The 25,535-nt window shown below is 43.4% G+C and overlaps 1 protein-coding gene across 3 annotated transcripts in view; it reads right to left on the bottom strand.

Annotated features, from left to right (window-relative positions):
- Positions 1 to 970: 970 nt before the first annotated feature.
- Positions 971 to 25,535, bottom strand: part of SLC38A1 (solute carrier family 38 member 1) — a 42,118-nt gene continuing 17,553 nt past the window's right edge. For 2 of the 3 annotated variants that reach the window (XM_056339900.1, XM_056339899.1), the window contains 12 exons: positions 20,698 to 20,771; positions 18,965 to 19,057; positions 18,579 to 18,660; positions 17,313 to 17,395; positions 16,387 to 16,445; positions 16,115 to 16,240; positions 13,817 to 13,896; positions 12,520 to 12,620; positions 9,180 to 9,298; positions 8,496 to 8,637; positions 8,290 to 8,387; positions 971 to 7,244 (listed from right to left, as the gene is read on the bottom strand). In XM_056339900.1, coding sequence (XP_056195875.1) covers positions 7,143 to 7,244; positions 8,290 to 8,387; positions 8,496 to 8,637; positions 9,180 to 9,298; positions 12,520 to 12,620; positions 13,817 to 13,896; positions 16,115 to 16,240; positions 16,387 to 16,445; positions 17,313 to 17,395; positions 18,579 to 18,660; positions 18,965 to 19,057; positions 20,698 to 20,771 — 1,159 coding nt within the window. In that variant the 3' untranslated portion in view covers positions 971 to 7,142. The remainder of the gene's footprint in view (positions 7,245 to 8,289; positions 8,388 to 8,495; positions 8,638 to 9,179; positions 9,299 to 12,519; positions 12,621 to 13,816; positions 13,897 to 16,114; positions 16,241 to 16,386; positions 16,446 to 17,312; positions 17,396 to 18,578; positions 18,661 to 18,964; positions 19,058 to 20,697; positions 20,772 to 25,535) is intronic. The other variant, XR_008822016.1, reaches the window with a different exon arrangement.

Here is a 25,535-nt window from a genome sequence, read left to right as displayed (position 1 = left end):
TTCTTCCTCTGCTTCACAACCCATGTTCCTATGTCTTAAGGTATGGCTATGAGATGGTTAAGCTTGGCTGGGTAAAGAAGTGGGTGCAACTTGTATGCCGAACAGCAGAGGCTATTAGACCGGTCAGCGCAGAAGCTTGTGCCTCTGTGCTCGCAGAATTATGGCTTTGAGGCATTTCCCTGGGCTTGGGGACCAGGCAAAGGCTGCCAAGGATCCTCTGATATGTAAATCCTCCCGTAACTTCTGCAGAGGGGCCCAGGGAGCTATGCCACAGAGGTTGTGGCTGTACTCATCCTGTTCAGTCAAGTAAGCTCTTCAATTGTGTGGCTAGGACTCTAGCCAAGAGGTCTTTTTGTAAGTGGTCACTACAGTCTAAGCGCTAGCAAAATTAGTGGTCAAAGGCACTTTCTATACCCTCTAAGGCTTTGACAGAGGCAGTTTGGTAGGTCTAGCTGGGAATGCTTAAGACATTACTGGCTGGGGTATCCTCATCCACCTGCTAACAGCTTCTGCTTCCATAGCAGAGACAGTCTGGCAGCAGTTTAGTCACTCCAGACACCAGTCTGTCAGCTGAACTCAAACCTAACTGTAACAGCAGCCCTCAAATCTAAACTGCCTGACTTGACCCAGAAACAGACACTGGCAAGCCCTCGGGACAGTCTTCAAGGAGCAGGTAGAAACAAGCACTGGGCTTGGGAAGGGCTGTCATCTTCAGCAACCCATCTGTGGTGACCATACACTCTGGCTTCAGATCCCTCTAAAACTGTATTGGGAACTACATTAATGCTCCATAGCCATCTACTGATGTTCTGCTCTATATACTGCACTGAATCTAATGTGTTTGGCTTTGCAAGAGCTGCGTGCCATGAGTTCAGTGAAAATACTTGCCTGAGAGTGGGGAGCACGTGCTGTTTAAGGCATTATAATAATATATAGTCATCCCTTTCAAAGAATGAGTATAGCACCAACATGTTTAGATCACAATTTTAATGTTTAAAAACTATAGAGGTAACAGAGAGATTATAGAACTTAATACATTTTTTTTTTTATTTACACACAGAAACTGAAAAACTGCTTCTTTTACTTGGATATGAGCAGCACAAAGTATGGTGATGTTAGCAGGAGCAAAATGACTCACTTCAACAATATATTAAAGACGAGCTCATATCAAGTGTACATCATTCAAACAGTATTGTTTATACTGGACCTGGATGACCCTTAACATACCTTGGGACACTAAAAACAGGTTTCTAGAAACAAGTTAAAGTTCAAGTCTTGTGGAAAAATACCTTTTACAGTTTATATTTTGTTGGCTTTAACAGTGAAAACAAAATGTACACTTGTATTAATTTGAAAAGCTCTGTAGAATATGACTGCATATAGGTTTTTTCCTCAAATTTATACTCACGGTGAAAGCAAACATTATTTCAAGTTTCATTTTCATCCAAGACCATAAAGTAAACATGGAAAAAAATACAATTATTTTTAGATGCATTTCTCAACCTCCGTTTTTCAGCAATCCTGAAAAAAACATGTTTCCGTGCTTTACCAGCGAGAAAGTCTATGCAAGGCTCTTGATGGAGGCACTCGCAGGACATACACAACCCTCCCCTCCCATCATCCTCACCCCTAGACACGCAGCTATCCCGCAACCAAAATACTGGCCTCTGCCCATTCTAGGGTGGGATGTGTAAGCAGTCCCGGGCTGGGGGTGCTCTTGTCAGCCTCAGGTGCTAGTGTTTTGGTTGTATGATAGCAGCGTACCTGGGTCTGCAGTGGAGGAGTAGACACAGGACTCTGCAGGAAGGGAGCAGGCTCGAAGTGGTAGAAATTGCTCTGGTTGCTGCCCGCCCCTGGCTTTTAGTACTTTTTTCCTGAACTACAGGTGTTTCTGGTTGCTGAAAATGGAAATGCAGAAGTCCTGCCCTGACTGCCGTTTGGACTAGTTGGGTAAATACATGCCTGGACACAACATGGTATAATGCTGGGTCAAATTGCTGGCTGCAGTTTGGTCTGGTTTCTCCATAAAGCCTTCTCAGCACTTTACTACCACCTGGCCTCAGCTGAGGCAGGAGGTTCCTGGGTACCAAAGGGGCCCTTTATAGGGAAGGTATTTTACCCAGCAGGAAGACTGGCTAACCTGCGGTTGAGAAAACAGGGAGTCATGCACTGGAATTAATCCTAGCAATTTCACTGAGCCTTTTCTTTCTCTTTTTCTTGTTACATTAGTGATGCAATAATATTTTCAAGTTTAGGCTTTAACTTGTGGACTCTTGGGAGAAAGGAAAGGATAACATTTTGCTAAGTCAGAAGCGAAAGTATTTATATTTCTATTAAAATTATTCTTAATATGCAGAGCCTATCTCAACACTTCTATATCATAGGGGATAAACAACTGCAAAAATATACAGCATCCTATTTATTTACAATATATATATGTACATAAAAATGAAATTTCCTACAATACAACACAACTGCATAGATTTGTCTTCAGAAACATAGGTATGTGTACAATTTGTGAATTCTAGACCTTTCCAGCCCTGTACTTTTTATTAATTCATTATCTTTTTTTTTTTTTTTCACAGTTTGTTACAGAAATCCTTACATTAGATACAAATAAAACATTCTTTGTGTAAGTTACAGGAAATAAGGATTTTCCTGACAGCAAGGGCTCTGGGGAATTGTTTAAGAAAGCACCCTGGTGCCAGGCGATAAAGCCATCTTGTGGAGCTGCTGATGGAGCTGAGTACATTCTGCTGTGCCTTTCTCCTATAGGCACTGGGGTGGGACAGTAGGACTGGAGGTGGGATACCACCACATGGAAAGAGTTTTGTTTTGACCAAGATGCTTTTTAGCCTTAATGTAAGGTTCAAGCAAAGAAACTTATTCATTTAAAGATAAGCTAGAGATACCATTAATCGTTACTGTTAATAATATCAAAGCGAGCTGTGGTGCTTATGCACTGTAAGGCAGATGTACAGACACAACCCATGTATCACCCGACCTGCATTTGCACGTGTGACCTATTGCAAGTGGAGCACAAGCTGTGGGTGGGTATGTGGCTCAGGAAGGCAGCCCTCGCGAGCAGACGGGCACCCCTATCCCTGACCTCACAGGATGAGACTGGCTGTTCTGCCCTGGGCCTGCACACGGGCCAGGCACCACCACTCAGTCCGTGTCAGCCCTGCAAAAGGTCTGTGCCAGTGCATGGATTTGACATTGGCCCTCTGACCAGAAGTAAGTATCACCCAGAGAGGTCATTGCTCCGGAGATACTGTTCCCAAATAACAATTGACTGTGTTTTACTTACTAGGCATATTTGCCATTGGACAGAGAAGGGCATCTGTATTCTGCAACTGTAAGGGCGCTTTAAGCTCATGACTATTTTCTTTGCAATGTGCTGTGGACTAGGAGAAGCAGTAAGGCCATCTTTTAAGTGTAGGATTAACTCCTACAATCTTATTAGGAACCCCTGCTTCTAATTAGTCCTTCCTTGTCCCTCACCACACAACTGTTGCTATAATGCAAATGAGAATTTTAAAGTAATTTGTTGTAGTTATTCAGAGCGATTTTGCATCCAGTCTATGACATTTGCAGTGCTCACAATAGTGATAAACTCTCTATGAAAAGAAAGCATGCTACCACCTACTAAGTAGATACGGTACTCTGGATCCTATTAATTTAACAACAGAGAAACTCCTACAGCATTTCACTGTGCTCTTAAAATCCTAGCTAAAATGTGGGACTCGTACATTGTTGGCTACAAGTTCACTATTCCAAATGAACTGAATAACAGCAGTACATTTTACAGATAACCTCATACAAATATTGTCATCCATCACTGATGTTGACAGTTACAGCAGGGTCTATTGCATTCTGTTAAGAATGTATAAACCTGATGAGAAAACAAAAAGCACGTTATTTCACGTTCATTACCACAGACATCAATAAACACATGATTCCTTTCCATAAATATCTATAAATATGATGCCAATAAATCAGTCTAAGCAAAATTCCCTCTTTTTTTTCCTTTCTTTTTTTTTTTCTCTTTTTTTTCCAGAGACCCAGAAACAAAGTCTGTTTAAAGACTCAATATTTTGGGTATCTATTTTTCAGTATCTAAGATACGCTTTGATGGTCCAGTACCTCAGGTTAATTTCACTCTATGCACACACCCAGCTCATTCTTCTCCCTATTTATCCAGTAAAACTCCAGTATACAAATAAACTGGGAAAAAGAAGGTGGCAGAATAGCAAAGAGGAAGGAGAGGAGTAGTGATGGAGGAGATTTGGGAAGATGCAAGGAGCAATCAGTCACCCAACAGCCCTTCAAGCTGAAGGAAGCTGGGTACCAAAACTCAATGGTTGGTATTTTAAACAGGAGACTACACGCTATTTGGGGATGGTGGTGGGTGGGAGGGAGATGTCACAGTTGTGACCTTGCTGGGACCTTGTGCAGCAGATCAGACCTCTATCGCACACCCGGGTACCTGAAAGTCGCTCCCAGGATCTCCTCTCTCACAACCCCCCAATGCACAGAGCTGCACTGCTCATAAATCAGTAGTAGAAGGATAAAGGGGGCAGGAAAGCAGGAGGGTCCTGGAACATCTTGAGGATAACACTGTACAGCATTCTCAGGTCTGAGTTAAGTGTTTTAGGATAAGATCCAGAGAGATTATAAGGCACCTCAAAACCTGAAATGTGACCCTAGCAAGCTGAGTCAGAAAACGGAGTGAGATGCTGGGCTCCTGCTGACCAGGGAGTGAGGAGATAGGAACCAAGCATAGGTTCTTCTCTCCAGAGCCTGACAAACATCTGGGCTATGGTATATCTGTGAATAAGGGCAGGGATCAGTCTCATAAAGAGACAGTGCAGAGAGAACTGGTGACCTGCACCATCACAGGCAAGAGTTTGAGACCAGCTGCAGGAAACCACAGTGACCTTAGCCTTGGGTAGCTCAGCGGTTTGTGTGTTAAGTGCTTGGCTGCGCGGTGCTTGGGAGGAAGGACATTGCACCGGAGACCTTGCTGGGAGCCTGTGAGGAAAGGTCTGAGGGGCCAGGAGGAAATCAGAATAAGGGAACCTGCTCTGCAGTCTAGCAGGTCACTTTGCCCAGAGGAAGGAGGCTTCCAGTTTTGTTCTTGCTGCTGGGCTACTCTGAGGACTTGGGCAGCCTGCGGTAGTCAGCTCTGCCTTTTGTGGATCACAGTGGAGTACTGGCAGAGCCGGGTAGCTCACTGCCGAGGCTGAGGTACAGATCTAGAAGTCTGGGTTTAGTAGGCTTAGTTTCTGCAGCATGAATGGTCTGCATCTCGATGCCCAAATTCCAAGAAAGGCCCCAACCTAACCTCTCTGGACGTTACCCTTAGAAACCAACTTTCAAGGGCCAGAGAAGTGCTCTGTGATCTCAACTCTCAGTGACTTCAAGCCGTGTAGGACAAGGCAAAGGCAACTGAGGCAATTCAATAGCTCACAGAAATCCCAAGATCCCAAATCCTCCATTCCTAACCTTAAAAAGAGGAAGCTGCAATGGCAGGTTCCCCACAGCTGATGACAGTCTCCTTCCACAGTTACAATGGGAGTCGGCAATGAACCAGCTACTGGGAACAAGAGGGTCACTGCATACTGACAAGTATGGCTCGAGCATACTGAGGGCACCGCTCAGCCCTTGGGCGTGAAGCGGGGCTCCCTTTAGACACCAGTTCTTTCACTGGGAGCTGGGTTCATATTTTGAGACACTTTTTAGCTCACGTGGTGAATGACACAAAGTGAACATGTTTATGCTGCTGGCAGTGCACTAATAGAAGATGTCTGCCCAGGATGGTTAACGATCACCTGCTTAGCATTTGAGTCTCTACAGGTAGTTCTCTACACCAGCTATAAGGCATTAGGCAAATGCTTATTTTGAGGACAACAGATGCAAGTTACAGTGTTTCTGCTAATAGTAACTGAATGCCTTTGTTATGGAGGATCGATGAGAAATGTAACGAAACGTATTAAATATAAAAAAGTGTTTTTGTTTGCTTAAAGAAATGTTATAGATTGACATTCCATTAGAAATCCAGTAGTTTGGCAGGGCGAGTCAAATCCTGCTCCCGCTGACTTCAGTGGGAGAAGGATAAGACACGAGAGAGAAGCCAGTCTCTGCAAGGTATGTACAAATGAATCCCAGAATGGAAAAGGCATGAGGTATGACTAAATGCGTAGGTTTTGATAAAACTGGGGCTTGTTTTTTTGTCTGAGGCAGGTGGGGCATTAGTAAACAGTTTAATGCTGAATAAAATGCAGACTTCCTGTGGAAATCTTGGAGCATCTGCTTCTCTTCAGGCTCAGGTACTTATGGGTTGGGATCAAGTCTAGCTCTGGTCAGGCTCCAACTGAAGTGTGCCTGGGGAACGGTGGCTGCTGGTGGTGGCCATCCTTGCCCTCCCTGCACCCCGTCACAAAGACACACACACGCAGAGGTCTGTTCCCCAAAGCTACAAAAGGGCCAAGCCCTGGGGCTGGCTCCCTCACCAAAACATCAGAAAGAAGCACCAGATTTAGGACCTACACTTATATAATGCTCATTTGCGTTCTTATGGTGCTTTTCGTGTCCATATCCAGAATGCTGCACTTAACCCAGTGAAGCAAATGGTGCACAAAACAGCAACAGAACAAACAAACAAACCAACAAACCAGATACGTACAATTGGAGAGCAGAGTTCTGGCTAAAAGATGGGGGGGAAGGGTGTGAACTGACATCACTCCAGTTGGGATTGATAACAACAGGAGCTGCTGCCCTAAAGGAGCAGAGCTTATAGTTGAAGGGCTAAGGATAATAATGGAACAATACAATTCATGGGTGGAAGAGGGGAAACAAATCAATTGTGATGAATTCCTATGAGCAATGCTCTATATAGTCTCACGGACAACACAGAGCTGATCTGATAACTTGGTGTTGGGGGACAGAGTGATATGCCTGTTGGCAAAATGGGTCTGTTTCTGCAAGAAAATACACCCATAACAGTATTTTTAGTACTGGATAATCATTATTTGGATTTGATTTGAGTAAACTCACAAAAGGCGGAATAGATAACAGAACCGATGGTTGCGATTTTGGTGTGTAGCAAACGGGGGTGTCTTTTCAGAAGGAGGTGAACTTCAGTGGCCTTCGGCACTGCCTCCTGATTGTACCCAGTCATAGATGACCAAAGGAATGCTCACTAGGGAAAACATTATCCCCAGTGCCAAGAAAAGAGAAGCCTGGAACAAAAAGTAGAGAGAAAATTAATGAATAAAAAGAAAAGACAATTAATTCAAGTACGTTAACTTCTCCTCTTAAGGAGATTTACAAGGTGATGTATCAAAGTTATCAGCTAAAATGGGATAGCACTTCTGGTAAAGACAAGACCCACAGATAATTAAACAGATTAGTGTCATTAATAATTAGTTGAACACCAAAACCATTTTTTTTCTCCTTTCAATTCACTTCTTAAACACCGATCATCTCTAAAGAGGATTAAGTGAGTCTGTTTTTAGGACCCAATCAGCTCTGCCCTTTACAAAGCCTCATGGAAATAAGTATACTCTTCCCATCGGATATGTGTCACTGAATTTTAGCCCTTTCGATTTGGGGTCTGCAGATGAAACCAGAAGTGAAACACGGGTTTCCTGCTGGTCTGCTGAGTGCAGGAAGGTCTGACCTTACGATGCTTCCAGTGCACGCTCTGTTAGACTGGGAATACACAGGAATGCTGTGTCTTTTCAGCTGCAGCTCTTTCTGGGGCTCATAGGAAATCTTTCCAAGGCCCATTCCCATCTACTCATGCATGCCAAAGGGCTAACATTTCAGCTGGCTTCTTCTGGTGGCAGCACCCTAAGTCTGGTTCAGATCCATTAAAACCACAAGGAATACCGCAAATGGAGCGGTTTGCACACTTTCTGGATCGACACACTGAAATGGAGAAAGCTTGCTGGGCTGGAAGGTTGACTGAAGTGGGCTGGAGGCCCTGCTGACAGCTGCAGCTGCTTCCAGAGCTGCCGCCTGCCAGCTGGTGGGAGAGCCCCTCACCCCGCAAAGAACGGCCCACCAGAACATGGGGTGCCCTGTGTGGTATGGCCCCTCTGCTGGGAGACCCCTGGGGTTTGCGAAGGAGAAGGGCAAGCACGGCTGCCAACTGACTGAGGCAGGGAGGGAAAGTAACGTAAAGAAGCTCACACATACGTTCAGATTAGGTACGCTTTGCCTCTAGCAGATTATAAGGAATGACAAGATGAAAGCGTTGCATTGATGTAAAAGAATGCATACCCAAATCCTCTGAGTCAACTTCGATCCATCCTGCTGTGTAATTTTTAAGTACAAAGATGATGGAAGAATGAAAATCAGCATATTGGCAGAAGTGACCCCTGCAAAATTCAAATAAAAGATTTTTGTTAGCTGTCAGCAACAGCTAATTATAATGTTGCTGATTAGCAACAGCCTTTTATTAGCAGTACAAAACCAGGATACTGTACCTACAACACCGAAAATGTCCTTCATGGTTGGGATAAAAATGACTAACAGGTTGATGATAACCAAAAGAACAAAAGTAACCAAAACATGACGGCATAAGTCAAATTTTGTTTTTCTAGCCAGCTCAAATAATGATGAACGCACCTGTAGGAAGAGAGAGAGATCTCTGTCAGAAATAGTCTATAAGCCAATTCAAAGCTTCCCATGATTATTTTAACTGGTCCTTCATGTGACAAGTGCTGCATAGATCCGTCAGAATTTTTGGGGTCTCTCATGTAATGTCCTTTGAAATAATCCTTAAAATTAATTTGGTATTTCAAACTGTAGGTACACATGCCTCTGCAGCAGGATATTCCTCTCTTTCTAATATGCCTTTTGGGATCCTTCTGCACTTAAAAATGAACTTCACCTTTGAGCCTGCTCCAGTGAAGTAATGTGAAGTAAGAAAGGGCCCTTGTGGATTCAATTGAAAACAGATTTAAGACCAAAAGTGATTCATTTATTTTCTTCAGGGAGAACTTCTCCAGAAGTTAGGGGAAGTCTGGTGTGGGAAAAGACTGATCCAAGCTGAAGCTCTTTTTGTATCTGCAACTTCACTGTCTCAGTAACTGCTGGACTGTGTTTTGAAGAAGTGTGCTGTGTACAGCCATTACCAACTCCCAGACTGTGTGGAACATTTTACTCACAGTGAAAAACAGCACTGGCACCGTGAGTATCACCGCAACGATCACAGCCAAGCGCACGGTCAGGATGAGGATGTCATCTTTGCTCTGGTACTTGTGAAGCAGATCTGACTGCACATTGTCTATGGAAAAGACAGTAAGGTAAGTGTTCTGGGGAACAGGCAATTCATTCACAAAAATCATTGCTTAACAACAGCCTTCTTGAACAACAAGTGATTTATCTGCAAACAAAAGAGTATGGAATGAAACATTCTTGAGTTAAAACAGTGCTTTGAACCAAATCCTAATGATCCCATTATTCCAGATTAATCCTTTGGAGGCCTGATTTAGGAATGCATCCCAATTCAAGACAGCACATGCCTAAGTCTAAGGTAATTTTCACTGTAGGAAAGACAACAGTGAGACATACATGAAAACTTGCTTACATATATATATATATATATATATATATATATATATATATATATATATAAAAAAAGTGAAATAAGCTATTTCTAATTGGTTCCGTGGGCATTTTTTTTTTTAGTTTCAAATGATACAAAAATATCCACATGCACTGCAATGGCCCAACTTAAAACAAAGTTTTGAGCTAAAATAGTCTAAACAGCAAATAAACTTCCAGCAAAAAGCAGTGCCCCTGTTCTCAACCAAGAACAAAACCTATCTCAGGTCAACTCTCAGTGGGACACTCTGACATTTGCACTCAAATCCCTTGAGAGCTCCACCGAGGGCTGCCCTGGTGTTTTTTTCTCTTGAACCTGCCACCCCTCCAGCAGCACCTGCAGCTTGGCCCCATGCTGGCTGGTGGCCCCAGCAGCCAAGACAAATCACAGGGGAGTGCCTAATGGGGAGGCGCTGGTGGTAGTTTAATATGACCTCCTGCAAAAAATGTTTCCTTGAAGCTGTGATAAATAGTGCAGAGCAGGTCTGTGTGTGCTGACAGCAAAACCGAGTTGCTGACTGACCTATGTGTTTGCTTTGTAACTTTAAAATACCTAGGAGCAATAACCTAAGGAGGCAGCTCTTAAGCGCGCCAGAGAAGATACTTGCTGCCCCTTTTTAGGCTCAAGTTTTGTTTCTGCCTGCTAATCTGAAAAAATGCTGGTGGTAAAACATAACAGCTTTTAAATTAAACTTCTCAAAGGGAACTCGGCAGCCCCGTCTCATTAAGAATCCTTGGCGCTTGGTAAAACCTCATGTACTCCTGGAGGCAGAGGGATCTGTCCCGTGGTGCAATGCCTGCGCTTCCCCCAAGACACCCTTCTGGGGAGAGACTATGTGTCAACACCACCTACGCAGTGCTTGAATCCCCACCAGGAGAAAGAAAATGCTCTCCCACCTCCCTGCAGGTTAGGAGTGGGGTTTTCAAGCCGGGCACATGCACAGCTTCTGCAACACAGAGCTTACTCTGCTCCTGCAAGCACAGACTGCAACTTCTGTACCGCTCACGGACTGCAGCCAGGTAGGAAGTGAAGGGCAAGGCTTACAGTTGAAGGTCTGTTTTCCTTTCAGCTAGATACACCACAGAGCCCAACCACACTGTGACCTTTTAGGGGAAGAAAAACACCTCTTTTCTGTAATTCTGTAATGTAAATATAGTCATCACTGCAACACTTTCGAGAACACAGCAAACAGACAAGTAAGTACTATTGGTGTAAATAAGAAATGGCCACAATAAAAATGCTGTTCTTACCCAGGTAAGGGTAGAGGAGAGGGTTAGAAAACTGTAAGTGAACATACGAAAGGTAAGGTCTTGTCAGTCTCAATGGAGAAGAAGGATCAAGGTGGAGAAATTTTATATTCCCTCAGTGTCGCTTTTGCTGCCTGCCATGGCACTGGCCCTTGCGGAGGCCCCCGCAGAGCCACGCAGCTTCCACCCGCGGGCTCTTGGCACTGGGCAGCAGGGACGCCTGACGTGGGGAGAGGCACACGAGACACCCCAGGGATTCCTCCGCCATTCCCCCTTGGGAGGGCCAGAAGGACGCAGCCCCTACCTCCTCCATGGACTCCAGACCCTCGTCCTTGAGGGGTGTGGGAGATTCCCAGAGAGGAGCACCACGGATCTGCCTCCTCAGATCCCTGGGGCAATCACATCAGAATCTCCTCCCTGCCAAAGCGAAGGGGTCCGTGCTGATTTACACCCACTTGCTCCCTGGGGCTGCTAATTTGATGCATTTCTACAAAAACGTGTTAGATGGGAGCAGTTGGATGAGAGCGGCTGTTGCTGTTGTCACTTGCAGCGTATTTGTGGTTTTATTGGGAAAATTAGAACAGATGACCTCAAGTTACTTCAATGCATGCAGACTCAAGGCCTCATAAACAGCATGAGAGACTGAGAAAATAAATATGAGATAAGTACACCTTTAGAAGAAAAAAAGCCACATTTCATATTTACTTATTTTCTCTTGCAATAGGTGGCTCACAGGGAACGGTATCATGAATGAGGAGATTGTAACAGAAAGGTCACTTGGAATAGGGTGGAGAAGACTGACGACCTGTTGGTGGCTCTGAGGTAAAAGGCAAACATCAGGTTTGTCATCTGTCTTGTAACCCCTTAGCGGTCTATGGAAAAAGACACTACTTTTCAACACTCCCATTACACTGGAACATGGGAGTATCTTCCTGGGCAACATTGGTATTTTATCCTACCATAACTTAATAATTGTGCCTCTAGGGCGTAGGCATTGCATCCTTTAGCGATACAACGTAATTTGTTTGTTTCTTTAAGTGAACAGATAGGCATGAAAAGAGATAGGGTGCAAGTCTCAAACACTGAAATAACCATCCTTCGGTGGCTGAGCTGGGACGGCACTCAAAAGCTTCCCCACCTTCACTGCCAGTTTATTTAACCAAGACCTGAAGGGGTCAGCTCTGGGGACACAAGGAAAGCATTTGGTCCATTGCCTCTATGACAAAAGCGTCAATAAGAAAATTAAAAAGCTGTGATGGCTGATTTGATACTCATTTCCTAGGACCTGCTCTCAAATCTCTCGCCTTTTGTGCAGATATACGTGCTTCAGTCTTTACCAATGTGCACAAAATTCAGGTGAGGACCTGGGAATGAAAATCTTAGTGGGGTTCAGCTAATCCCCAGTTGTGTTAAACAAATCTCTCCCTCATATTTTCAATATGCCTTTTGCAAATAATACTTTCACTTGTGCTTTTCATCCATAGGGGAAAGGGAGGAAAGGATTTGTACCTCCAATATAAAAACTTCCAAGGAAAATTATTTGAAAAAGTATTTTAACATAAGTGGATGGGACTTTCCTTTCCAGCTGGGATACACTATTGATTTCACATGTATTCCCTTTCTACTTCGATCAGTAAAGAACTGCATACTTACCATAGAAAGTCAAATAGCCAAATATGGCAGTCATAAAGTACATCACAAACATGGCAAAAAATGAGATATTTGAAACCAACTGCATTTTTTTCTGTGAACGGCTGGAGAAAGAAGAAAAAAAGAGCACATAAAAATGGTTGGGCTGGATTTTTCAATAGCTGTTTAAAAATGTATTAAGTCTTTGCATAAACATAGTAATTCTGGGGAGACTGGTGAATGCATTTTCATTTAAAACAGGAATTCATTGACAGCTACACAAGGAAAAGAAGGACTGGGGAAATGGACCCTAGCTGAGGCTTAAGTCAAGAACTGGTGGGTCTGCCCCGTGGCTCTGCTCCCCAGCCATACCCGCTTAAAGAGTAAAGAGTGGAACTGAGTGGACAGGGATGGCCCTTAAACACTTCAGTAATTAAATAAAAAGGTCAAAATAAAGGAAGAATAAAATCATACAGAGGGGAACTCCCCCCAACATTCTGAATGTTTGCAGAGAAACATTTGTGTCCACAAGGGTAGAAAATAATGAAAGTATGCAGATCACTGTAGACCTGTAAAATAGGTGAAGTGTAAACATTTCATTTTCAGATAATTGTTCTGAAATATTCACACTCCAGTACCTAAACTTAGGCTTTTAAATTCACACAGGGATGCCCTAAATAGGCACCTGGGAACCCGCTGAAGTCACTTGAAACTTAAAGTGCCCAGCAAGGGACCAGGACCTGAGGGCACCCATGGGTCTGACTGACGCCGACCTCTCCCCTGGGTCTCCCCCCATGGCCCAGGACCCCACTGCAGCCCCTCCAGGGCTGCCAGCAATGTCGCAGCAGGGCCAGTCCCCAGCTCCCCACAGGCCTGCCCAGCCAGAGGTGTCAGCAAGACAGCCATACTGGCAAAGGTCTTTTAGTACGGGTAAGGCTGAAAGTACTTTTTTTCCTGGTACCGCAACAGATTTTTAGTTGCACTGGAACAAATGCCGTCAGCAGAACACACGCCTCTCTCCTATGCCAAATAACGACCGCCACAACTTGGCTCTCCACAGGCTGCCGTGTACCTCCAGAGAAAACTCCCAAAGTATTGCATTATCCTCAGCCTCCCTCACCCCCACCCCAGTGGTGTGCCTGGGAGGCCAGATTTCCTAGCCAACAGCCACACTCGTTGGCTTCTTGGGTGTTATTAAATCACATCTCCTCCAAATGGCATGAATGACTCAGAGCACCTCTGCGCTAACATTTTCCATGTAAAGCAGTTCAAAACAATTAACTGGGGGAAAAAAAAAAGAAAAAAAAAGAGAAAGGCTTACTCTTTAAGTTCGCTGTAAATCGGGAGGACTGATGGGTGGCACACAAATGCAAAAGCAATGGTGGGCAAAGCGTACACGGTCTGTTCAGAGAGAATTTCAGAAAAGAAGTTAAGAAGTATTTCCCCCAGCGGCGTGAAGAAATGATCTGTGTTCAACTACCTCAGCTCCCAACTCTCTGGACTCTTCAACTGAATGTTGAGAGCCTTCAGAGAGTGCAGGAGACCTGTCAATTAGCACATATTTAATGACATGGAAAGCAGTGCTCTGTCAGTGGGAGGACAAAGTCTTTGCATTGGTAGTGTCAGCACAGCCCTGACTGCTCGCAGAGCGCAGCGCTGGAGGCCACATGGCTGCTGGTTTCGCTCCCTGGGATGGGTTTCCCTGCCCAGCTCCTGCCACCGTTACTAGCACACCGTCACGCGTAAAAGGGATGTACGGTGGGTCACCGCTACGCTACCCTGCCTTGGCATGGAGAGGGGTGCACACCCGTGGTACTAAGGCTGAAGTCCTGAAGAGGAAGCCCATATCCAGACTGTAAGAAAAGAGAAGAGGAATGCAGAACTTACAAATAAATGGATATCTCAAGGTACCAGACTGAGTCCCTTCATTTCCCAGGCCAACAAAAGGGCTAGGAGGGCTGTGGGGGGAGCATGCTTTTCCTTAGGGAAAGAGAGAGACTGTTACGTCACCAGGAAGCGCCGGAGGCCTCCAGGGGGGACTTCACCCCCTTCTCCACCAAAAACCTGAGTGGGTTTCAATCCTCAGTGTACAGCCAAACTTCACAAATGATCTCAGCACCCCAGCGCTTCCATTCTCCCCAGGGTATGGGTACAAGCAGAGATCACTCTGTGATCTGCCCTCCTGTGAGGACAAAATGAGTCCAGACCTACACACAGCTCTCCCCAACCCTCCAAGATCTGCTCGTGCTGGGCACAGGCATCCCCTTCCCACAGAAGCCGTCCTGGGGTACACCCCAGGCCCGACAGATTCAGTAAATACACTACGTTCTCTCCAGCGGTCCTTCCTCACCCAGGCCTGTACCACCTTCTCTCCCTCGCTCACAGCATGCTACTGCTGTTGTGTTCTCCATCCACGGAGATATTCAGAAGTTGGCTGGACATGCTGCTGGGCAGCCAGCTTTAGGTGGCCCTGCTTGAGCAGGGAGGTTGGATCAGATGACCTCCAGAGGTCCTTGCCAACCTCAGCCATCCCCTGATTCTGTGAAACTGTCTCCCTTCTTACACACTGAAGTTGCTAAAATGACCGGCCAACCGTTGGCCCCAAGGGCAAATCTACAGAGTTCAGCTCCAGCGTACCTAATTCAGATGGACCGACCCTTCCAATGTGCCTCCATTGACTCTCAGACAAATGCTGACACTGTAGGAGAAGACTGCCCTTCAACATTATCTAATATATACATACACCTAAGCTGCTATTGCACACCAAGTTAACTAGTTCTTGGTCCGTCACACTGGATCTGGGCTGATGGCTACCCCAAACTAAAGAAAAGTGCTCAGATTGACTTCTTCACTGAAGCTGGTAGGATGAATTTAAAAAGATATAATTTTTGCATGCATATGCTATATATCCATGTGCATTCCCTATGAATGCGACTGCAACACCCTGAGGACCCTGCCCTGCCGCACAAGGTGCTGTTGAACAAGCCCTGCACCCCAGCACAGATGACAGGAGCGACTCTCCTGCTCCCACAGCTATAGCCCAGTTGCTCTTTCTCATTCTCTTGGCACAACTTTTCCTGCAGCTGTGTGGCGATGGAGGAAAGCATCCAGCTGAAAGGCAATCAAATTTTTGCTGGATTAGCTTTCAACTGTATCCTTTTTGCAATCCAGGTCACTGTATGGCTACATAAAACACATACCCTGTCACAAAGAAGTGGTTTGTGTGCAGAAGGACAGAGGGATTACTTCTGGGCTTTGAATGCAGGAATGGCTTACTCAGCCTCTGCTGAACTACAGCCTAAAGGTGCAGTTGCAGCACAGATATTAAGAAGCAATGGAAAGAAAAACACTCCCAAAGAAAGCATTAGTTGTCTGGTGGTAGCCTGGGCTCACAGCCTTAGTACATCTACAAATGGGGCAGAGCAAGACCGTGAAAAGCTACAATTAAACGTGGCATCTCCATAAGACTGGGCAAGGAGACCCACTGTGCATTCACCATTGGAGCATGAGTGGAAGCATGGAGAATCAGGCCCTACATGGTGCTGACTGGATTAAGAACACGGGGTGTAGGTGCATATATTATGTGAATTAAAAATAAGTATTATAAAAAGAAACATACCTTGGAATTAAAGATAACATACTTTGGCTTACACATATGTTCATGTGCTGAGCTATTTGATAGGATAGATGATGTTGCATTTAGCTCCGATCCGCCACAGGGAATTTGAAACTTCTTGTAAATAACCTAGAATAAGAGTGGAAGACAGCTAGTTGCTAATAATAACAATAATAATAATAATAATAAAATCAAACGAAAATTCAAACATCAGAGAATTAGTGAATATCCTATCAAGGGACTCTCATCCAACAAAGAAAGCAAGCTGAACTTACCACTACCAGGAAAAATACCATGCAGCTTAATGAAAATCCACTGGTATAGCCAAGATACCCTGAAAGAAATTAAAAGGAAATCTCATACAAAATTATTTTATTAGCCATATCTTGAATTTTACTTTTTGCTGCTTCATGAAAAGTTTAATGCATTTAATATGTATTGTGAGCTTCTGGGCAGGACAAAAGCATGTTCTGTTGGTGCAGGAGTCTCTCACATCACAAGCCTCCCAGCTTTCAGACAGACTTGAGCTTTGCTCTGACTGGTTTGACTTCCCAAGGGTCACTGTTATGGCAGTTTAACTAATTTTCCTTTGAAAGGGGCTGTGATAATTAAAACAAACCTGAAAATGTGCAATTGCAATCAGAATGTGACCCAGATTGCCCAATATGAGCCACGTCAGATGAGTATGGGTTATCTTCTCAAAAGGAAGATCTGAATAGGACTTTGGTGTCAAAACTTCTTACGCAGTTTTAAAAAATACATCGTGCACCTACTTACTGGTGTCTCTGTGGACTCAGACACATTTGAAAATACAATCTTACTTCAATACCTCCAATTAATCTCATCACTAAAACTTTCAATGCCAATAGAAAAGGTAATGTCACAATTTGTGAAATTATTTTTACAGGCTACATATAAGATAGAATTACCTTATGAAATGGACACTCTTAACTATAGTTTTTAAAATCAATATCCACAATTGTATGGATGAAGCTGGTTTATACCGAGTTCAACCTCTGTGACAATTTAGGTTTATTTGTTCCAAGATGCTCAAAACACAGCTTATTCCTGGACCAGGGAGGCTGCTCAGATTACAGTGAGATCCCATTTTTTAAATTATAGTTGAGCTGCCAGTGTGGCTGTCAATGACATGATGTCTGGGCTCTGTTAGTTTGTTCCCACAATGGCATATGTATCTTACCTAAGTTCTTAAGGAGACATAAAGGGAGGATTATACCAAACGTCACTGTGACAACAAGGATACGCCCATCCACGTACCACGCCCTGTATAAAACATCAAAAAAAACCCACCATGAGCACACCTTAAACCCTCTCTGGTTTTCCTCACACTCAGTCACCCTCTTTGACTCCTGCAGTTACAGAACTATCTTTGGTCTTCTTACCCTACAAGCTCCTACAAAAGTAGAGATGGGGGCTACATCTAAACTTTGTAGACTCATTAAGTATCCACCCCTTACAACACGGCATTGCTCTGACTCAGGTATGGCAGGTTTTCGTAGTCACTAGACAAAATATCGTGCTACTGTGGAGATCAGTGAGTGGGACTGAGAGGCAGAACACCCACCGTAACGTGATATAAGCCACCCTGCCAGGACAAGGAAAGATCAGGCAAAGGGCACAGTGGGGCAGGAGGGGGGCACCACAATTTGTTTGCTAAACCACCCAGGCACGTGCCTGAAGCAGCAAACCAGGCTCCTGCGGGATGGCACACACTAGCCAGCCCAAGGCTGTCTCTCTTCTTATAGCAAAGTGCTTTGAAACCTGCTGGAAAGCAAAGACAGGGGAGAAGGCACAGCATTAGTTTAGTGGTGTTCCACATGACGCATTTCCACTGCTCAGTCCAATTTAGTATGAAAGCCTGAGGAACGGGTTCTCTACCTTCTTCTTGTGCACTACAGCACACCACATAACCCAGCGCAAAGGATTTTTACCACTATAAAGAAATACCTCTTGATTTAAAACCTGGTAATTGTCAAGGAGTGGTAAGTGGCAGAAATCCAGGTATAATAGTCTGCCATCGTCATATGCTAGTATCGAAGAATTTCATACAGACATACAGACAGTGCTTCAGGGGCAAAATCCTGTAAGATGCTAAGAACACAGGGAAATACATAGTATCTTAAACTTGCATTGTTCCCAGTATCTTCAAATGTTGCCTAACACTGTAAAAGATTGGATGCTGTAAGAGGTTTGTAGAAATCACAGTCCTTCATGAAAATCTGGTGTGCAGAGAGAGACTACTGATGACTTAACCTTTTGTTTCCTATCCATCCTCTTTTTCTTCCCAAAGTTGTCTTGGTTTTTATTAACCTCCTGAAATATTCCTGTGAAAAACTACTTTGACAAACCTAAAAAGTATCCAATACTTAAGAGCTTTTGTAAACATATGTTTAAACTTATCTACACAATGTTAAATTCTGTAATCTAATCACCAACATTAACTTACGAAAAAGATTCTTCTTTTCCCATTAGAAACTTTATGGCAGAAGGCAGCTCATTTTTGACTATGAAGAGATAGCTCAACATTGCTGAAAGAAGAAGAAAGTTCAGAAAATGGGTAAGATATTTTATGGAACAAGTACAGAGAAGCATCCTGAATCTTTTCCCGCATTAGCATCAGATGATAAAAGACCCCGAACTGTAACCGACTATACACTACTGATCATTCAGTAATACAGCATCCTTAAAGGGCTGTGTGCAATGTGTTAGCCACAGCTGTATTAAAGAACATGAAGATGTCACTGAGAGAAGGAGGAACCTAACTGGTTGGTAGCCATAACATTATTAAGAAGTTCCTGGGTTTTGTTTTTCTATACCCCTCATCTCCTTTACCTCCAACGTTCTGGAGAGATGTGGATCCAAAGACAATCATTTTCCCTGGGGTACCGAAGACCTGCTCACCCAGCTTTTCATACACCATACAGCCTGCGTGAAAAGAAACAAAGGAAAAGGTAACAAATACGCCAGCGAAAGCCGTTGACTTAAAACACTTGCGATTCCTCTTCAGCTAACCACCCATTTGCGCAGCCATATCTGCCCTTTGCAAGTAAATAGAGAGCTCTCTTGTAATTACTAGGGCTGAAACATGTAGGAATGTCTTCTTGACGTCTATAAATGTTATCACTGACTGTCAGTTTTGAAATTGGAGCTCTTAATGAGGCTGTTACACCCCTTTAATGAGTCTGTCTATACCCCTAGTGACATGTTAAGTTGTGGCATCCCTATCCTGGTATATTAGGTTTGAGCCTGCAGTGAGAATGATGTAGAAAGCCTCCTCTTCAGACAAAACTCGGTACAGCAGGATCCGCAAGTCAGCACTGGCAGCCTAGCGACAGCAGACACAGTACCATGATTCTGCAATTTCACTTATTTTGATTGACTAAATGATCCAAATGAGGGCAGCCAATAGTTCACAAGATGATTTACAATTTCTAATCACGAAGCCTTAACTTGTGAATTCTCAGTCTGGAATGTTTTTGGTAAAAGAAGGGAAAGGTATAAATGATAACAAAACCTTCTTTTTAAACATCTGTCAAGCTTGAGAAACTCCTCTATTAATTGGTTTGTCTCTGGTAATCTTTTTTCCTTGGCTGTGATTTGGGCTGAGAAAAAGACTGGGCATTGTGAAGATGGTGAGATGCATGAGAACAGAAAGAGAAATACTGCAGATGTAACACTGTACAGATGATTTTTTTAAATGCATCCCATTGTTTGGTTTTCTCTGTATTTCCTTATAGCTGACATTTCTGCTTTGAAGCTTGTATAAACAGTAAGTTTGTGCTTAAATGTACCAGCAGCATAGAAACCAAGGTGTAGATTTTTGGGAACTAACAAAGCACAAATGTGTCCACAATTAGGCATACGTACCTAATTTAAATAGGCAGTTGCTGCCATTATACATGCTGTAACTGTAATTCTTGTGTGTCCAATTACATATTAAAATATTAGTGTTCTTGTGCACAGATGATTTCCAGACTCTGGCTTCAGAGATTGTTACCCAAGGAAAAAGACTCTTGGACTTCAGAGCACAGTGACATTTAACACTGTAGGTAACTTCTCATTTCTGTGTTTAGAATATATTTTGCTTACAAATACACTTCCCTCTGTGGAGAAACTGTTCCCTTTTATTTTCTTCTAGGCAATGTACTACTATACCACAAAGGCTATCAGGAATTTCACACTAACCATTAAGGTCAAACTATTTCCAGGTAAGCTTCACCACAGAAAAAGATTCATTATATTTTTTTTGCAATTGGTTTTGTAATGCAAAGAAACTATATGAGCTGTTCCCTCTAGCTCATGAAAACAACATTTCATGGTAGTAGAAGTTACTTTTTGTTCTAAGTTTTTCTCTTTATAGTGATGGTCAGATGCTGTTCTCCATTGCCACATCATAAATTCTTGTTAATTCTGGACTTCTGACCCAAAATGTGTTAGGTCTTTGTATTGTGCCAGAAATGTGATAGAAACTCCGCCTTACACAGAGCACCTGGCCTTATCTGAGCACTTTTCACCTCTTGTTCTTTACAAGTCTACTGAAATGGTATAATAACATCTTAAATTACCTGTTTCCTTTGAACACACCAACAGGAGATATATTGAATAAATAGACAGCAGTGTCACTGAAACCAAAAGCAGCCTACAAAAGAATGGAAAATGAAGCTTACTGTAAAAGCTGAGCTCTAACATTTCAATATTTCATGTCAGGTTACATTCATGTTGACTCTGAGATAATTTTTTTACTCTTCTGACAACACAAAAAGCCCTAGAAATGCTTGAGTCATGTGCTGTTTGCAGTTCCACCACACCGCCATGGAGGTAGTAACCCCTGCATGCAGAGGGATTCAACCAAGTAAAACTTGGCAGCGCTGCAGAGCACAGCCTGTGAGTTACACCTCCCCACACTGAAAGAAGCAAGAATAAAGATGTCTTATCAGATAGGAATTAAGGTTTAATCAGAACAGAGATAACCGAGGTATGTCCCTCACTACCCACTCTAAAGCTTTTGTTCTGGAAGCAGAGTAAAAATCTCAAAGTCCTCTATTTAAGGACTTTCCTATCAAATGGAAGCATCTTTTCCCAGGACATGTTTCATATGCTACCGAAGGGGTGCCCAAATGGCTTTTTATGTTCCTCCCAGTGCCCGGGGAGGGGGAAGAGGAGGGAAGTCAAGGCTCGACTGGCTTCCCTTGGGAATAAAGGCAGAGACCGAAGGCTTATGCTTTGTCCCGGTGGAGACTGGTGTTCCCTCACTGATGCCACTTCTGGTCTGCTGTGATCCATAATTTGACTTCACATAGAAGAATTGCAGGAAGTAATGACCAAACTGTTTGCGCAGGGAACTTGCTGGCACAAATGATAATTAGTCAGTGCTGGGGGCTAAGTGCATAAAACCACATTTGCTCATTACTCTCTGTCTTTAAGCCAAGCACCATGTGTGCCTTCCCCTCCAACACTCTGACACACAAAGACCTGATGATGTTTTCATAATGTGTGTGAAGAGCATTCAGGCAATCTGTTGGCAATTCCTCTCTTTATTATGACAACAACCCTCAGGACACCGAGAAAAACAAGCCTAAAATTTAACAGAAAGCAAGCTGCTGCCATAGATAGGCAGCAACACATCTTTGCCATAGGAATACATAGGACAGCATGAGAAGCTTCCCCCCCCCTCCCCCTCTTTTTTTAAATTATTTTAGACTGGAAATACTTTAGCACCAAATAATGACCCACAAGTTTCCTGGGGCCAGAGGAACAGGGAGAAACATAAAGAGGTGATAGGAGGAACTGTTCTTTTGCCAACAAACAATGATGGTTGACAATAACAACACATTGTTTGTACAGCCCAAAGGGTGTTTCTCCATGAGAAGGGAAGGGAGATTGTACTAGCTGAGGTCACTCTGCTCCATTTTGTACAGATTTGCTAAGCCCTGCTCCTGTCCATGTTCCCTGCAGAGCTGTTCTGCCCCTGTCTGCCTGCAGGCTCGGTGCTCACAGCCCCTGGTTCTCAGCTGCTGGGCTGACTCACTCCCAGCCCCAAATGGCTCCGGCTCTGCAGGCCAGCATCAAGTCTATTTCAATACTAAAAGCTCCCCTTTTTTAGGCACTGAGCTCACAGAGCCATTGCAGTAAAAATAACACTCCCAAGCAGCCAGGTATTTCACTGATCTGTTGTCCTTAGTTCCCCATAGGGTTCTTGCAGAGACACTTGGCATTTTCATTAGTGCTGTATGAAAAACTTGTTTGTGTTAGGACTGTGGTATGGACAGGGATATTCACGCCAGAACCACCCCTTGGAAAGGAATGAAAATGCCCATGTCACTTGCTCTGCACAAATTCAAAACAGAAGCAGGGAGCTTGTGCTGCTGTCCCATAAGCACTCCCCTACTTTTAACTTTGTCTGCTTTTAAAGAAGTCCTGGCAGCTATGCAAGCAACCAGCACGTGCAAAAGTCACCTCCCTCCAACAGTTTAGGGCAGGGGACTGATACAGTGCTGGGAAGAACAACCTGTTCCTGCAGTGCCACTGCTGTTTGCTCCCAGCTGCCATATTACCAGTTCATCTGAAACATGGGCTGTCCCCAGCCCTCTGTGGATTCCCAGGCTTTGGGGCCAGAAGACCTGTGAGGCAGAAGAACCTGCCTTATTGCACAGAATAGCTCTGAACCCTCATAAGGTATGGGGTGCAGAAGAGTATGGCAGAGCATGGGGTTTGCCACCATATGGCCTCCCAGAAGCCCCCGTGGCTCAGCAGGGTTTTTCAGATCAGTGCAGTGCCAGGCTAAAAGCAGGCTGAGGCACCTTGCCGGCCCGTATCTCTGCAACGTAATCCATCACTCTGGTCCTCGCTCTCCAGCATGAAACCACAGGCAGCAACAAGTGCTCCTGCCATCCCTAGGTGGCCTGGCCTACCTCTGAACTTTCCAAGCTTTTTGTGGCATCTTTCTGCAGCAAGGTTTTCTCAGCTTTTCCATACAGTAAAGGATGCTCTTCTTTGGTCTAGGTTGTAGTTATCAACAATACTGGGATTAAATTCTTCTGACTTCCCACCTCAGCTATTTGCCTAGAAAGCATGATATTTTGCTACGGCACTAAATTATGCAAATAGGATGTGAGAGTATATACTCATTGACATGTTTATTTTCAATGTCTTATGCCACAAATATAGGTTCTGAACTGATCCAGTTGTGCATGGCAGTCCACACTTCAGGAGTCTAAAAGTTGTGAGAGGAGCTGTGAGTGGAAATTGGGCTGGATCTGCTTCGTTAGCACTGGAAATGCTCCTTTAATTTTTCTGCCTCTGCCTTTTACTTTTCAGGGTTGATGCATGCCAAAACTGGATAAAGCAACCTAGAAACTTTCCAGAAATGTGCTACTCAAGAGCAATGAATTTAAGTGCTTTCTTATGTGCAAAAAGCAATGAAAGTATTGCTCAGCCTCTTATCTTTAATCACTTGAAAAGCAGAAATGGTTCCAAGATCTACCTGCGATAGCAACAGCAGAACTTTACATTTATGGGAAAAATGCAGTGAATGAGAATGTGAGAAAAAATCTAACACTAATGGACTAGGTTTAACTCTGAGGTTATTCCATGATAAAAGAATGCTTAAAGCTCTTCAACTTTCAGGATAACTGCACACACCACGTTAGGATCCCTTATCTCCAGGCTTCAAAGGGGAAAGTTCTGCTAGCCTGGCTAGTTAGGTCCTGCTAGCTTCCTTATCTTTGATCTCCGCAGGCTGGGCTATCTCCAGGCCAACCGATCTATAAAGCTAACAAAAACAATTATCTACTTTTAAATACACACACTTAATTCTGTAGAGAGTAGTGATGTTATTGACTGTATAGAATCTCTACATTCAGGTTTGGCATTTTTTTGTACAATGTGGTGGTACAGATCTACATGCTCGCTACTCAGGCCATCACAAGTTCTTAGAAGTTTCTCTGGTGTTCACTTCACTTCAAAGAAATTGGCTTTTTACATCCTTTAGAGCAAACACATTTCAAATTTCACTTAACTCTCATGAAAAACTGCTGAAAGAAGAGGACGAGATTACAGAAAACTAAAGTGGTCAGGAGAAACTGAGGGTGCCCCTTGGCTGATCATCTGTCATCACAGAAGAAGTAACAAGGCTGGAGAGAGGTAACCTTTTTTTTTTCTCGTTACAGCAGTTTTTGCAATCACAAGTCTGTGCCCTTGGAGGTGTGCTTGTCAGAGCATGGGTGGATATCACATATAGGTTAGACTGCTGTGTAAAAAAAGCAGCAAAAAAACCTCAGTCACTCTGCATAAGAGAGACCTAAATTAGAGCCCAGCTACTTTATAGCTTAGCTTCGTGACAACACAATTCGGGGACTTTGTACATTCTTAATATAAATGGATTAACTCCTCGGATTATTCCTAGATTTTACCCAAGCACAGTAAATTGTAAGCTAGCAGCATGGATGTAGCTATTCTGGCACAAAACCCCAGAGCAGATGGCTATATGTACCACTCTGGCCATCCACTCTGCTATATACAAGGCTCATATTCTGTATTTCCCCCAAAACTAAGAAATAACGGAAGTTCTAGATTTTTAGGTTTGACATTCAAGAAACGACACCTCTCTAGAGTAATCTGTAAACTCAATAACCATGTTGAACAGTTCTCAAAGATTGTAAATCATTATATTTCTTCCTGAATGAACATTTATCATTGAAATCTGCACACAATTCCCAATTGATTTCTTAACAATCACTTTTCACAATGAAATGTCTCATACTGCAATCCAGAATAACACAGAATAACACTGTGCCTTACTCATTCACTGGCACCATTTCATTTTTAAACTATAAAATTCTCCTTTACAAAGTGCTTTTTTTGCTGGAGTTACGTATTCTACCTCAACTCTTTTTTTATACTAAAATCTTGGCTGTATTTATGTTGGCTCTCAAGGACTCTCACATAAGAAACTGATGAAACTGTGGGAGTGAGATGAAAATATTATATGTAACATAAAGGAATATAAATATCCTTTCTTGCTTAAAAAAAAAAGAAAAAAGTAGTTATTGCACCATGCTTTGATGAAAGCTCTGGAGATCCTGTGACACAAGGAAGCACTAGGTACTATCCCACTGCAGCTATTACTACTGAGTATTTCCGATATATGTGTAGCTTGTGGACTACAGGAAAAATCCCTGGCTAGGCTCAGGTCTGTAGTAAATAACATGGACTTAATTTGCTAGCATTAGAAGTCATGGCTTTTCTCCCCAAAAAATTTGATGGAAAAAAAATGTCTGAAACTTGTAGCTAACATTTTCAGGCTTGAATGCCGTACTTGATTACAGATGGACTATAAATCCCTCCGTTTGCTGGCAGTGCACGCGTTCTTTAAATGCAGTGAAACTGCACAGAGATCAGCTAT

The sequence above is a fragment of the Falco biarmicus genome, chromosome 5 (assembly GCF_023638135.1).
Source record: "Falco biarmicus isolate bFalBia1 chromosome 5, bFalBia1.pri, whole genome shotgun sequence".
NCBI classification, from domain to species: Eukaryota; Metazoa; Chordata; class Aves; order Falconiformes; family Falconidae; genus Falco; species Falco biarmicus.
The sequence above is the reverse complement of the archived record's forward strand: the minus strand, read 5'-3'. Positions and strand labels throughout refer to the sequence as shown.